The 15,598-nt window shown below is 43.5% G+C and overlaps 2 protein-coding genes across 6 annotated transcripts; both read left to right on the top strand.

The window, feature by feature from the left end:
* Window positions 1–160: 160 nt before the first annotated feature.
* Window positions 161–11,528, top strand: ghrb (growth hormone receptor b). Of its 5 annotated transcripts, none has more exons than XM_069513576.1 (9): window positions 161–339; window positions 2,008–2,089; window positions 7,240–7,375; window positions 7,731–7,909; window positions 8,137–8,315; window positions 8,420–8,564; window positions 8,650–8,740; window positions 8,926–8,995; window positions 9,430–11,528. In XM_069513576.1, the coding sequence occupies exons 2-9, from the start codon at window positions 2,020–2,022 to the stop codon at window positions 10,270–10,272; spliced, it is 1,713 nt and encodes a 570-aa protein (XP_069369677.1). In that variant the 5' UTR covers window positions 161–339; window positions 2,008–2,019; the 3' UTR covers window positions 10,273–11,528. The 5 variants fall into 5 exon arrangements, with proteins under 5 accessions (XP_069369677.1, XP_019965011.2, XP_069369675.1 ...); XM_020109452.2 differs by having other exon boundaries at window positions 161–340; window positions 1,800–2,089; XM_069513574.1 differs by having other exon boundaries at window positions 162–340; window positions 1,914–2,089.
* A 134-nt stretch (window positions 11,529–11,662) lies between these two features.
* On the top strand, window positions 11,663–15,542 carry LOC109644125 (coiled-coil domain-containing protein 152). Its single transcript, XM_020109455.2, has 8 exons — window positions 11,663–11,805; window positions 12,642–12,747; window positions 13,274–13,342; window positions 13,407–13,471; window positions 13,573–13,708; window positions 14,054–14,181; window positions 14,420–14,524; window positions 14,759–15,542. The coding sequence occupies exons 1-8, from the start codon at window positions 11,743–11,745 to the stop codon at window positions 14,885–14,887; spliced, it is 801 nt and encodes a 266-aa protein (XP_019965014.2). The 5' UTR covers window positions 11,663–11,742; the 3' UTR covers window positions 14,888–15,542.
* Window positions 15,543–15,598: the final 56 nt, after the last annotated feature.

Genomic DNA, 15,598 nt, shown 5'->3' with positions numbered 1-15,598 from the left:
CAGTTATTCCACATTTACAAAATCTTTTGTTACAAAACAAACAACGCACATTAGATGACATGACCTCATGACCTATGTATTTATTTCATAATAATAATAATAATGATGATGATGATGATTATAATAATATCCTGTTGCTGGTGCCGGTTGTCTTGCAGATACGCACCAGTAGGTGGCGCCCTCCTCTGATCCTCAGAAACAGGCGGACACGTCGTGTTTCTTCGACAGAGTCCGGAACCTGGTGAACGGATCAGTGTGGAGGTTGTTCACGGAGCGAGGACTTCACTGGAGCTTTTCTTCAGAGACACACACACACTCACACACTCACACACACACACAGGTGAGTGTCTGCTCCGTCTCCAGATGTGTGTGTCTGCAGCTGCATGAACTGGGTTTCACTGTAGAAGCAGATGGTTGTGTTGTTGTGTTGTGTTGTGTTGTTCAGTGTTTGATGTCAGACAGAAGCAGAGACAGGAGAGAAACTGTGAAGTGTTTAAAACAGATGTTTCACTGAAGTTTGCGTTTAATTTAAATTTAAAGGATTTAAGTTGCTTCATTAGATTATTTCCATTTTTCTGTGGCTGTTTTTCTACACGTCAATAGATCTCTCTCTCTCTCCCTTACTCTCCCTCTCTCTCTCTCTCTCTCTCCCTCTCTCCCTCTCTCTCTCCCTCTCTCTCTAATCATTCAGACTTGATATTAATTCATATGAATAATCGACCTAATTAAATAAAAACAGTCCCAGTTTCAGTTTCTTCTGACAAGTTATTTATTAATAATCATATTGAGTAACTGATAAATTAGTCACTAATTAAAATGTCGCTGGATCCAGTGAGATAAACAGGCTGATGTGTGTTAATGCAGTTTGTGCTAAACTCAAATATTGCACAAAGTGAAACACGTCTTTTTTAATCATCATGCCCCCCCCCCCCCCCCCTATTGTTCTTCTCTGAACCTCAGCAAACATCATGTCGTTATAGCAACAGCAGGTGTGCACTTCTTTACTGCACGTGCGACGAGCTTCTGGAGATCATCTGGAACATGTTTCAAGAAACGTGGTTTTAAAAATTTAATTTCAAATCTTAGCGTAGTGTCGTCCTCAGCGGTTCGTCCTGAACCTTGAGTCCACACCTGCTTATCTCTACAGAGGCCGAGTGATTCCAGGGTAGTTGAGTCTGTTGGTCTTATCAGCTGGAGACTTCCCCAGACTTCCACAGGTTTCTGTGGGAACCAGGTGGAGTCTTATCTGTGCGACGACGCGGAGGAGTTTCCCATCGTGTCTTTCCATTTAAAACAATTAAATCAATAAAATCACTGACAGAAAAACTGCAATTTGTAAATTACAGGTTTTCAGTCCGGTCACATGGCGAGAGGACAGTTGCATGCAGTTCCCTCTCCTGCACTATTACTCACTAATATTCACTATTACTCACTATTACTCACTAATATTCACTATTACTCACTAATATTCACTATTACTCACTAATATTCACTATTACTCACTAATATTCACTATTACTCACTATTACTCACGTATGACAGATGTTAAGGTGTTTTTATAAAGTTTGCACGTTTGCTGAAGACGGTAAAACCTTGAGGTTTTATTTTAACTAACGAGACAGAGCCTCTCCCACAGTGGAGCTGGAAGCTGGAGCTGCACGTGTCCGAGTCCTAAACAGAAGTTTCAGTTCAAGCTTAAAAACTTTGTAAAAACCTGACTGAGGTCAATTTCAACCTTCTGGCTTTCTGTCCTGACGAGTTCACGTTTCGAGTATTTAGCAAAAAAAATATTTGCACAGTGTGGAGCAAGAGTTCACGTGAATCCAGGTGAACGTCAGGAGGTGGAATCCTCAAACAGAGGAGCTGCACTGAGGGGAGACATCACAACTCGTTCCATTGAATCTCCTCTCCAGTGAGAAGCTGAGCAGTGGAGTCCGTGGTGGGAGTGGGCAGGGCCTTCAGGGGTCGAGATGCGGAGAGACTAACCTTCGGCACATGTTTGGTCCACAGCTCGGCACCATGGCGGCTGCAGCTCCTCTCCCCGTGCTCGTCCTCTTCTGCCTTCACATCCTCACCGCTTCAACTCAAGGTACGTTCATGAACCTTCATCCCTTCAGCAGCAGCAGCTTTCTTCTCATTTCACAGGAACATCAGAAGCATGTGTAGAAACTCTCCTCTGTTGATTTTTAATGTTTTTTAAAGATTCTTGCTTCGACCAATTAGAAAAGAAATCAGGAGATGAGTCGGTTTGTTTAATGGAGCTGCAGCAACGTGTTCATGTCGAGCAGAAAACATCAGCAGCTGCATGTTTGTGCTGCTACTTTTTTTTTTTTTTTGTCCTCAGATGAATATGAAACGTGTTGCACAACAGTGAAGCTCTGCACAGAGACAGAGCCACACACAGCGGCCAGCTCTTTCTAGTGAAGTGGCTTCCCAGGAATTCAGAGAGCACTTCACCGCCGAACAATGCCGAGCTGTTTCTGCTGCACCCCCCCCTCCTCAGTGGCAATGGAGACTAGTCGGAGTATTTGCATACATGAGCTGTGTTTTATCCACAGATTCAAACCAGCCCTGAGCACTCGAGGCTCTCCTCCTCTGCTTGGCCTCTTTATGTGACTCGGGCAGGGTCGGGTTCCCTCTCCTGACAGGTGTGTTTCCCGCCAGCAGCTCGTTAGCAGAGACCACGTGAGCCAGTGTCTGTGTGAAGCTCCTCTCGCTGCAGACTCGGCTCCACGCTTCTGCCAACTTGTAATGACCTGCAGGTTTTCTGAGGCGCTGCCCACGTCACAGATTGAAATCAGTGTGGGGGGTCTCCGCGGTGATTGGCTGCTCGCCGGTTGGAGGAAAAACAAATAAATGAAATTCAAGATTTAGATTACGATGCAAACACTGGATAAGGTTTTTTTTCTTTTTTTTTCGAGCTGAGCTGATTCTGGCTGCACGTATAAAAACCACCTGCACCAAAGAGGTCACGCTTTCAATTGCATTTGTTTGTCCTTGTGCAGGATTTCTCAAAAACTATTGAACACTTTTCCATGAAACGTTGTAGAGGGTCGGGGGCAAGGATTTCAGTTTGGCAGTGGATGTGGATCAGTGGCAGAGCCAGGGTTTTCTAGATCAGGAGCCGTGGAGGGGCCCACAATTACCCACGAGTCCTGCTTCAGTGTGTTGCACACTTGTTTACCGTCAGATTTGCAGATTTGAGCAAAGTCGCACATCATTGCATATATCTTCTATGTTTTTCTTTCCCTGTTCAAGCTGCAAAAAAGGGTCTCACATACCAGAGTTCCACTGCAGGAACTTTCCAGGAGCTGGGAACCTTTGCAGGATCTAGATTAAAGTCCAGAGGGGGGGGGGGGGGGTACTACCTAATGAAAGTACAGGAACATTTGAGGAATCCGTCTCCTTGTGTGAATACACTTTTCTTTTTTTTTGAATCTCCAACATTTACTGATTTTTTGATAAAGCTCTGTCGTTGCATGGTCTTGTGTAGCTCTGCCCCCTCCTGGTGGACCGGAGAGGAGCAGCTTGTTGTTGCCGTCGCTTCTTCTTGCGTCAGCAGCTAACTTCCCTCATCTCCCTGGTATTCAGCTCAGAAACATCCTGGTACTTTATATCAGCTGAAGTCTCAGCTCAGAAACATCCTGGTACTTTAGAGATCAGATCACATCCCTCTGAGATCAGGACACTGGTTCTTAATGGGATTAGATTTCTCCACCAACACACTGCAGGTTTTTTTCCCATGTACATTTTACCTATGAGGCTTGTTAGGTGAGTAAAGAGCTGTAATCAGTAATGAGAGCACTGCGGCTTTGAGCCAAGGGAGGAAAGGGCCTTTAGAAATGCAGAGGACCAAGCGTTTCCCCCTGAGAGCGCACTGATTGATGTCTGAACATGTGACTCTGTAAATAAGCGTTTGGCCTGCGCTCTCACAGGAAAGACATTAATGGAAGCCTCTGTGCAGATGTTAATGGAAGCTATAAAAGGAAAAACACACATTAATTATCATCAAGAGGTTGCAGGAACACAGCGAGACAGTCGGCCGTGCTTCCACCTGATGGTTTGTGGCATCTGCTGAAGTTATGAGCTCGACCTTCAAAGGAAATTAACGCGAGCTGCTATTTCCTGCTGCCTTAGAAATCGTGGCTGAGAGGAAACACATCTGGGCTTGAAAAAACACACTGAGGATGTTTTCTTTAACCTCGAAATAGACCTGCGTCGGCAGCGCTCGGAGGGAAATCGCCCCGTAAACATGTTTACTCTCTCGGGTGGTGGTTCGCCTCAGAAAGACGAGTCCTGTAATGAGAACGCTGTTTGCTGTAAAGCGATATCACAGTGTTGAACAGCGGCTCAGTGTTTTGTGGCTCTAATGAGTGTGTTCACAAAGAGCTCCACGTCCACGGCTCTCATGTTTACTTACACCAGAGGTGAACTCCGCTGAGCAAACACGGCAGCACTTAACTCTGACACACAAGCACGAACAACCGGGCCTGTGAGTTCGCAGGCCGAGCCGAGTTGTTCTAGTGACAAGGACCCGTGTTCTCGACAGACTGTGTGTGGACGTGAGTCTGTGTGAGAGGCAGACGTCATGGAGCAGGAACACTTCTCTTTTCCCTTCGTTGCCCTTTGTCTCACTCGCTGGTGGAAGAAATACTCAGATCCAGATGTTAGACGACAGTAAAACACAGAGGTAAAAGTCTGAACACAGGATTTTTAGAAAAAAATACTAAAGGGAGCAAATTCTGACGTCGTTCTATATCGTCTAACTCTGCATTTTCTATTTGTTAATGCATCTGAAGCGAAGTCACAGTCACGGGAACCTTTGGTTTTCATCCTGACACCGATTCCTCCTCCAGGCTCAAACAGAAACAACTCACATGGTGTATTTTTAACAACTGTATGGAAATTATAATAATACAGTAAAAAACGCTGACTTGAACTTGTTGAAAAAGAAAAATGAACAAGACGAAGCACACGTTGTTCTCAGGGTTAGCACTGACAGATCATCTACCTCATCTCTGAGAGCTGTGATTCATCTGCAAATAATTCACTCAGAGATGTTCCCCAACGTACACTTGTGGATTAAAGCTCCAATGTGTAATTTAGGTGAAAGGGAACTAAATCTAATGTAGAATAATCCTTGTGATGTTTTCACGAGTTCGTTTCCTCTAAATTGTATGAATTGTAGTTTTCTTTACCCCAGAAAAGACCCTTTATATTATAATACTATATTTATAATTAAATACTTTATATTGACATGGAGGGGGTCCTCTCTACGGAGGCCGCCATGTTTTTTACATTAGTCCAGACTGAACAAACTAAACACCTCTTGAGTTTTTATGACAACTGAAGCTACCACAGGTTCTTTTCCATGTTTGGAAGGAGAGGGGGAGGTGAGGGGGGTTCAGCTGTGACGCAATCTCAACACTAGATATCACTAAATTCTACACACTGTACCTTTAATGCAAACTAATACTATGCAAACCTGATTTGTTGCTCTTAGTCTTGTGAATAAATGTGGTGGAGTAAAGAGTAAAGAAAGTAAGAGGAGGTAAGATGTGGTTCAAATCTTCCTCCATCCAGTTTTATTTGTGTAGCATCAAATCACAACATTACATCTGAAAGTTCTTCACATTGTAAAGTTGAATCCTCACAACGTTCTAGAAACAGTTTCCCACGACGAGCCGCGCTGCGGAGAGTAAAACACATCTTCACGCACTGATCCTGAACCACCACAGATCCCAGTGGAGATGTGGAAAATGAAATTTTGGAAAAAGAAAAAGTAGAGTCCTCACTTTCACACAAACAAAGCGGTACTGAATCATAATAAATCAGATCTCGGCCACGGTCTTTTGAAGCTCTCTTCTTGTGTCGCACTTTCCAAACCACCCACGTGGCCTCATTCATCATGTTGAGATGAGCCCTAGAAATGCTTTGCATAACTGAGTGTCAAATTGATTTTAGCCCTGGTCCTGAGCTCAGCACACTTCTTAGTCGGGGATATGGTAAACAGGTTATTTTTAACCTGTACCTCCCCTTCCCCGAAGCAGCCTGAGCCAGAGGTATTCATCATCCGCTCAGCTGCGGAGGAGCCGTCTTGTCCTGACACTTCTCGGTACTCAGCCAGCCCGTGCTTGTGTTTGCGCTGTTCCTCCCTGAGGTGTTGATCACAACGAGCTGAAAACTCCCTGAGCTAATTGTTTAAAGAGCCGGTTCATCCACATTTATCGAACATATACACAAGAAGAGCCCTGGATGCTAGTATTCACATGTGGGACTGGAAAAGATCAGATAATAGCATACATGTTTTAATGAATGCATCAGTTACACTTTTTAATTCCTTTTTTAATTAATTAACAGATTTGGATTGACATAGACTTCTACAGTGTAACTATTAACTTAAATGTAAAGAAAACATGAGGACATAGTGAAGTTATGATATTAAAGAAATGAGCTGATGAATGACAGTTTTCCATCTTATCAGAAGAACATTAAACAAAGTCAGTGTAGAGCAGCAGGGAAAAGTACTCGACATTACTTCTGTATAGATTCCAGATGGTATATAACTATTGTAGTACATATAGTATACGGTATATAGTTTCTGCAGTCAGCATATTATCATTTTGCACCAACAGGAAATGACACAGAGCACGGCAGTCTGACAGTTTGACAGATAAACGGCCGCTGCCAATAAAAACAAATTCCTTTTCCTGAGATCAAATCCATTGTTTGGTTTCACAGATTTTTCTGGCTCTGTCTCAACGCCCTCCACACACTCTACAAACTCTTTGCAACTTAGAGGAGTTAGCTCCTGAGTTTGTTTTCATGCATTGCTCTGAGAGACCGTCTGCAGCACGCTTTGAAAAAAATATTTTTTAATTTTGCAGCACTGGCTCTGTATTGTCCCTGAAGCTGTGTGAACACATAGTTTGAGTTCATGCATCCAGTAGAACAGGATCCATGTGGTACATTCTGTGCTCCACCGTATGGGGAAACAAAAAAAAGAAAAGAAGCTGATTCCACGACAGTCGTGGCAGTGAACTCTGCAGCGGCAGCTTTCGCTTGAAGAGCAGTTAAATGTCTTCCAGGAAAATGCTGGTTGTTTGCCCTGTGGCTGGAGCTCATTGGGGTAGAGTTACATCGTGTCCCTGGCAGGCAGCCGGGAGTCATAGAGAGTGAAACAGATGTTTGTGGTATAAAAAAAAAAGGATCAGATGTGTAATTATTGTCTCCCTGCAGTCCTCCCCGAGAGACGCCCACACATCACTGGCTGTGTCTCCAACAACATGGAGACTTTCCGCTGCAGATGGAATGTCGGCACTTTCCAGAACCTCTCCGAGCCCGGAGCCCTCCGCTTATTCTACATTAACAAAACGTGAGCCGGGAGACTTTGTCAGTACTTCCAGAAATAATGTGGTTTCTCAAAGAAATCGAGGTTCTCAGGCTTTTTTAAACAATGTGCAGGAAAGAAAGGGATAACTGCAAAACTGAAGTCTGATGTATAATCTATCTAAACATGAATGTGCATAATGAAATAAATCCAAGAGAGCCTGTATTTACACAAATCATGATCTGAAGTTGAAATGCACCTTTAGTTTCTATATTTTCTTTGGTTTTAAAGCCTTTTACGACTTATTATTGAGTTTACAGCTATTTTTACACATAAGATAATAAAAAATACAATACTTATTGTTAGTTTTACTATCATGTTGTCTTCCTCCCCCTCGCAGGCCGTTGCCGGACTTCCCTAAAGATTGGACGGAGTGTCCCCACTACAGCACCGAGCGGCCCAACGAGTGCTTCTTCAACGAGAACCACACGGTCATCTGGACCCTTTACAACGTCCAGCTCCGCTCGGCGGACCCAGCCGTCCTCTATGACGAGAACCTTTTCTACGTTCAAGACATCGGTGGGTTTGCTGCCTGGCTGTCACCATTGGATCTGCCCGTTGAATTGAATCCGCTTCTAATTAGAATCGGTTGTTTTGTGGAAATCGTGGAGGCAAATAAATACTTTATTTATATTGTGTTGTAGGTTGTATTCAGTTGACCACTTACTTTTGTCCATGTAGTTTCTGGTACATGTATTGAATCCTGCCTGAGACCCTGAGGTGATTTTTTAACTCCCGCTCTGCAGTTCAGCCAGATCCACCGTTCAGCCTGAACTGGACGCTGCTGAATGTGAGTTCGACCGGGTCCAACTATGACATCATGCTGAGCTGGAAGCCTCCAGAGTCTGCGGACGTGGAGATGGGATGGATGACTCTTCAGTACGAGTTCCAGCACCGCGACGTGAACTCTGACCTGTGGAAGGCGGTGGGCATCTCCTCCGTTTTATTTCGCCGCGTTAAATCCGAACTTTGGTGGAGTTGAAAACTGAAAACTTCACGTGTTTGCATCTTATTTTTTCTTCCCGGCAGTCCGACCTGGTGAGGAGCACACACCGCTCCCTCTACGGGCTCCAAACTAACGTCAATTACGAGGTTCGGGTTCGGTGCAAAGTTCCCGCAGGGAAAGACTTCGGAGAATTCAGCGACTCCATCTTTGTCCATATCCCATCTAAAGGTAAACATTCATCTTTACATTTATGACACTAAATAAAAAACTATATTGAATATGACTGAATTTGTGTGTTTCGAATCTTTCTCAGTGTCGAGGTTCCCGGTCATGGCTTTGCTCATCTTTGGCACCTTGTGTTTAGTGGCCATCCTGATGTTAGTTCTCATATCGCAGCAGGAAAAGTAAGTCAATGATCAACCTGCAGGTTTTCTGTGCAGCGCTGCAAGGGTTGAAAACGCTCAGAGAAAGGAGGGCGTGCAGTCGTCTGTGTGGACTGTCCGACCTTGAAGATCAGTCTCGGTGTCTGTGTTATCAGTGGAGTCATGTGTTACTGTGTGTCAAGTCTTTTTTTTTTTTCTTTCCTCAGGTTGATATTTATTCTTTTGCCTCCGGTTCCTGGACCGAAAATCAGAGGAATTGATCCTGAGCTCCTGAAGGTATTCACACACACACACACACACACACACACACACACACACACAATGATGTTTGAGTGAAGCATGAACGAGGCCACATTCACGATCTCTGTCCACATGAGCCTGAAAACACATATCACGTGACCACTCACGTAGATCACTTGAATGACAGCTCTCGTCTCCTCCGCATATAAACTGTTGTATCATTGTAAAATATGAATTTATCTGCACACCAGCTGTTAGCAAAGACAATGATGGTGTTTGTTCAGTAACTGGGTCATGTGACAGGATCCTGATGAACCAGCGAAGCTACCTGTAGCAGGGTTAAAGCATTTTCAGACAAAAGTGTAAAAGTGTGGCTGTAGCCTGAATGTAAATGGAGAAGAGACTCATCCCTCAAGCAGCTGACCCGACTCATCAGCTGATTGTGGCGTCTTATTTTCATTATGTCACAGAAAGGAAAGCTGAGAGAGTTGACATCCATCCTGGGAGGCCCCCCTGATCTGAGGCCGGAGCTGTACAACAGCGACCCCTGGGTGGAGTTCATCGATCTGGACATGGAGGAGCAGAGTGACAGGCTGACAGAGCTGGACACGGATTGTCTCGTGGACCGCTCCCTGTTCTCCAGCTGCTCTCCTCTCTCCATCAGCTTCAGAGACGACGACTCGGGCCGGGCCAGCTGCTGCGACCCGGATCTCCCCATCGACTCGGACGTGTCACCGTTCTACCCTCTCATCCCGAACCAAGCCCTCAGTAAAGAACCATCGTGCCCGGGGGCCTCCGAGCCGAGCAGCCCAACTGCCGCAGAGACGGCGACCGCGGCTCCTGGTCGGGAGGCTCTGTACACGCAGGTGAGCGAGGTGAGGTCGTCCGGCAAAGTGCTGCTGGCACCTGAGGATCAGACTGACGTGGGACAAGCTACAAACAAAGACTCGGAGAAAGACACTGTGGTGGAGCGGGAGAATGAAATGAAAGACTTTCAGCTGCTGCTGGTGGATGCAGATCACGGAGGCTACACCTCCGAGCTGAAAGCCGGGAAAATGAGCCCCAGTTTGTCCTCAGGGGATCTGAGCGAGCACGGCCGCACGGTGCCATCGCCTTACTACGGATCAGATGCCACCGCCATGTCCCCGCTACCCTCCGCTCCTGTCTACACCGTGGTCGAGGGCGTTGACAGACAGAACAGCCTCTTACTGACATCGAACTCGACACCCGTCCCACAGATAATAATCCCAAAGCCCATGCCCACACCGGACGGCTACCTGACCCCTGAGCTTCTGGGAAGCGTCACGCCGTAGGTGGAGTGTGCAAAGTTAAGACTATTCACTCAAGGGCGGATACGTTTCGGAACAGTCTCGAGGATTGATTTTCCCAACACTGTGTTTTGATGCCAGCTCGCTTAAAATAGTTGAAGGGCCATCTGCGGCTGTCCCCCCCCCCCCCCCCCCCCCCTCGACAAGGCTGTGAAATCCACAAGTTTGTTATGAGCGATGGAGAGGACACAAGAATGTGTTGTGCTGCAGTTGTGGGAAGAAAATAACTCAACAGTCTGACGCCTCAAAACACGACCTCAACACTAGTTCTTAATGAACACAGGAAGCTGCAATAAACAAGTTTGGCCACTAGAGAACTGAACAATCCCCCGACGACCCCAGCGTATTAAAGTTGAACTCTTTTATAACTCAGGTCTCCATCGACCCCTGAGGAAGGTCTCTGACCATTTAAACTTTTGTAGCTTCTCCATCAGGTTCAAAGGGAAATTATTTAACTCCCCCACAAGTCCTTGCCGGTGTGGTTGTAGGCTACTTTGCTAATTTGCTAATTTCCCACTGGTTTTTTAGGCTTCGGTGAAAAAAACGGTGGAGCCCTAACGACCGAGAGGAACCTTTAACCTCTTTCAAAAAAAAAAATGCTGGGACTAAAAGTTTCAACGACTTTTGTGGAAATAAAATAATAAATAATAAAAAAAAGAGTAAAAAGCTCTGTAGACTCGCTGACGAGTCCCCGTTGACGCCTCTCTCATTTCATATCGTCTCAGAATCTATGATGTCGACTCATGCAGCACTCATTTTTCTTTGTTTGTTTTATTCTCAAAACTCTGTAATGATAACTTTCTTTAGGATAAAATCCAGTTCAGGGTTTGTATTGTCTGGAAGCGTGAACTCGTCGCCTCTCGTTTCCGTCTCAGGCTCTAACACGTCGACTTGTTGTTAACCACCGTGAAGCAGAACAAAGTTCAAATGATCAACTGGAGCACGAAATACTCAACTTCATCTTATTTTAGTTCATTTTTCATTTCTTCGTTGACTTTTCGGAGCCGACAGCGAAAAAAGTATTAGATGGTTCCTCTTCTGAAGTAACAGTACACAGTGGAAGTACTTCAGCCAGTATTTTTTTTCTAATGCATGGACTCTTATTTTTTTTTGGTTTCTAGTAAAATGTGCGTGTTTCATGTCCATTAAATTGTTTAGGTACATTTTTCATCAGTGTTGAATTTGACAGTTTTTACATTTTAGCTGTTTAAAAAGGGTCAAATAAAAACTTTCGTACTTTTGCTCTGGTCTCTCGTCTCATTACTCTCTCACGTGTTTCCACAGGAGACTTGACTTTTGGAGAAGTAGGAAAGTTTTTGTGAACTAGCTCCTGCGGCGTTAGCCTCGTCCATTGTTAGCAGTTAGCACCCAGGGAGGAATCCCGTGTGTCCTGATCGAAACTCGAGCGTCCGTCGCTGTTTTCCTCAGTAAGTTGCTCTTTGTCGGACGAACACGATGAAGAAGCTCAGCTGTTTTCACCTCGACGACTTAATGGACGAGTTCGCTCAACTGGAGCAGGTACGATTGTTAGCCAGTTGGCTAGCTTAGCCTGTTAGCTCAGAGTCACTAGCCAGTGAATACATGCATCTAGCTAACTAGCTCATCAGTGGCTAATTGAATGTGACTGTTAGAAGTATGAAAAGAAGAAACACAAGTTAATTAAACTTAAAGATGATGTCAGGAGTTTTATTACTGGTAATTAGTTCTGTTATTATAATTATCATCTGAAAATATCAAAGATACTTCATGTGGCTAATTATCCTCACTTTTTATCTATCTATCTATCTATTCATTTATCTATCTATCCATCCATCTATCTATCTATTTATCTATTTATCCATCTATCTATCCATCTATCCATCTATCTATCCATCTATCTATCTATCTATCTATCTATCCATCTATCTATCCATCTATCTATCTATCTATCTATCTATCTATATCTATCTATCTATCTATGTATCTATCTATCTATCCATTTATCCATCTATCTATCTATCTATCTATCTATCTATCTATCTATTTATCTATCTATCCATCTATCAATCTATCTATTCATTTATCTATCTATCTATCTATCTATCTATCCATCTATCTATTAATTTATCTATCTATCTATCTATTAATTTATCTATCTATCTATCTATCTATCTATCTATCTATCTTTATATCTTTATCTTTTATCTATCTATTCAGATTAATTGTTATTGTCTGAAAATGTTGAATTATTATTATTAAGTTTCATTTCAAAACCTCCAGATGTGTATTTCTATCTTTCTTCATGTTTGTTGTCATATACTGATGCATTAGAATAAAGTCTGACACGTCCACTGTCTTTTACTTTCTTACATCAGACGATCACAGAGGTCAGCGGCAGAAACCAGCTGTTGGAGGTCGAGCTGGATGACGCCAACAGACTCGTTAAATTCTATCAGACCAAAGAGAAGAGTCTGACTGAAGGTGAGTTTTCTTTCTTTACAGAGAAACAAACTTTAGAACTTGATTGTTTTTCTGTCTGTTTGAGATTAAAGCTCCTGGTGGAGCCTCACTTGGTGTTTGTTTGCCTCCCTCTGCTGGTGATTCGGCCAAACGACAGTACTGCCATGCTGCATCGAGAAAAGAGAAAGTCTGAAGTTGTAACCTTCAGAAAATCAAATACTCAAAGTGTTAACATTTAAAAAAGGGGCTGATATATTGTTAAGTAATCACACTTCAAATACATGTGGACTTTAAAAGAAGCACACAATCCTGAAAGAGTAATTAATAAAAAATGATTCATCAATTTTCTAAACATAATGAAATGAGGAAAACTTGGCAATTGAAGGCAAACAAAAGGAAAAGATTAAAAGAAGTGTGACGATCACCCATTCGAAAACATTGGGGCAGAAATATAAGAGGAAATTAGTAAAATAAAATAAAAATAAAATAATATAAAATGTTTAAAATAGTCAGCAAGCCTGTAATTGTCTTCATTAATGTGTTGCAGAGAGAGACAGCCTTCTTGTCACGGTGAACAGTTTGCATCAGACTCTTCAGGAGCAGTGCAACCTCAGAGGTAAATTAAAAATACCACAAAGGCACCACTGGTACACAGAGAAGAAATATTGTTCATGTTGCAGTGGAGAACGAGAGACTGAAGAGAGACGTGGTCGACCTGAAGCGACAGAACGAGAGAACGTCAGAGGTGAGGACTGAAGCACAAACGTTTCAAACCCTTTAGACTGGTTCATGTTAACTGGTCACCAGCTGAAGCCTCGGTGAGCGTTGTGGTCTGTGTGTCGTCAGGATGGAGAGGCTGAGGTCCAGCGGCTGCTCGGTGAAAAGGCAGCAGAAGAGGAGAGACACAAGAGGGAGCTAGAGGCTGTGAGACAGCAGAGCAGGAGGGAGGCGGAGCGCGCTCAGAGGGAGAGTTTCAATCAGGGTGAGAGCTCAAAACAAATCACTCAGATCCAATGTCTGTTTCAAATCACAAGACCAACAACTACTCATATAGCTGTACCTTCAGTCAAAAGGAAAACCCTCACAGACATCTGAATACTACTCCGTTATACACATCTCACATTTAATACAACTTTATTTTTTCAGTAAAACATTAATCAATAACAACAATAATTGACACGAATTTCAATAAAGTCCGTCCTGTCGTTTTTAAACGTAATCCTGTGACACTCAAACAAATAATACCTGTGGAGGTAAAACTCCAAAGGTAGAGAACAACGAAACCAGTATTTTAATGATTACCCTGGTTTTGTTTATTTTCTGACAGTTGAGGCCAAAGATGCTGAAGTGAAGAAACATCTGGAGAAGAAGGATCTGCATCTGGAGGAGATGAAGAAGAGGCTGAGGGAGCAGGAGAGAGAGAGGCAGAGCGAGCTCTTGAAGTTACAGATGGAGGTGAACAAAAAGAAGAAGCTGCATTTTACTTACGTCATCGAGATTTTAAAATTAAAGTCTGTGATTTGTTATTTTCTCCTCATGTTGTCCAAGATGTGATAACAGTTGATCTGAAGGGTTGAAGAGGGTCACTTCTATTTTCAGACAACGTGACACAAGCCACAGAAACGCTCTGTGGAAGAAGCACAAGTCTCGAGTCTTGAGTTTATTTGACGTTTTGCTTTGTGTGTTTTGTCAGTTTGGTGCGAAGTTATCCAGAGTTCAGAGCACAGCTCAGTGGAGGGAGCAGCAGCAGCAACAACAACATGGCTCCAGCCTCGTTCCTCAGAGCGTCTTCAAGAGGGTGAGCAGCCCACACACACTCCTTTAGATCCTAATGATAGAACTTAATTAACAACCTGAAGGTGTCACTGTGCAGAAACTAGAGCTCCACTGAATTATTATAATATATATTTGCCAATATGAAAGATTTTATTTTACAGTATAGAAAAATGCTGAAAAAAGGTCATCAGTGTCAGACTTGTTTATAATCCCTCCTTCTTGTTTGCATGTGTACACTCGTCTGTCGTGTCCTCAGAAGCTGCAGTTCATCCAAGAGGAGAAGAACAAGGAGATTGGGGCCCTGCGTCAGAGAATCAAAGAGCTGGAGGAGATCCAGCGCTCCAGCGGCGTCAGCGACAGCCGCCTGAAGAGAAGGAAGATGTAGTTAGTGTCGAGGTCAATGATGTTAACGAGCTGCTGACCTGTCGGCTCTGCAGGTGCACAGAGCTCCGGACTCACTGGAGACACAAGTAACTCCTAACCATTTCAAATAACTGATCAGTTTCATTTTCAAAGCAAAGCTGTCGACTCATCGTTCAGATCACTCTGCTTCTGATGCACAGTCATCCCTCACTAGATCTGCAGTTTGCTTACAGCTGAGCACAGCGCGGAGAACACATCGAAACAAACGTACCTGTCTAAGGCTTTAATCCAATCAGACGCCTGCAGGGAGGGGACGCAGAGTAGCTGGAAGTCCAGGATCGTTCAGGGAATTAAACCTATTTGTCTTTCTTAAACTAGGATCATTTAACTTTGACTCACTTCAGGTTCCTGAAAGTCAAGCTGTTCTTCGACTGATGTTGACGATCTACTATTTGTGTTCAAGGACTTGTTTTCTTGTCCATGTTGAGAGAAGCAGAGGTCTGCAGTGACCAGAGTATTTAATTCTTATTATTTATTTACAGACATATATTTATTATTTGAGAAGTATTGTAGTCAGTTTTGCCTGTATTGATATTTAATAGTTAATTTATTTGGAGCAATATGAAGCTGATGTTGAGGTCACATTCATTATTAAAGATATATTTACATTTTAAGAATTTACTGGCTTTGTTTTCAGAGTTTCAAAACTCTTTGTGCCTTTGTTTTGGTTCTG

This window comes from Paralichthys olivaceus, chromosome 18 (genome assembly GCF_024713975.1).
Source record: "Paralichthys olivaceus isolate ysfri-2021 chromosome 18, ASM2471397v2, whole genome shotgun sequence".
Taxonomy (NCBI): domain Eukaryota; kingdom Metazoa; phylum Chordata; class Actinopteri; order Pleuronectiformes; family Paralichthyidae; genus Paralichthys; species Paralichthys olivaceus.
Note: the sequence above shows the minus strand (reverse complement) of the source record. Positions and strands in the feature narration are given on the sequence as shown.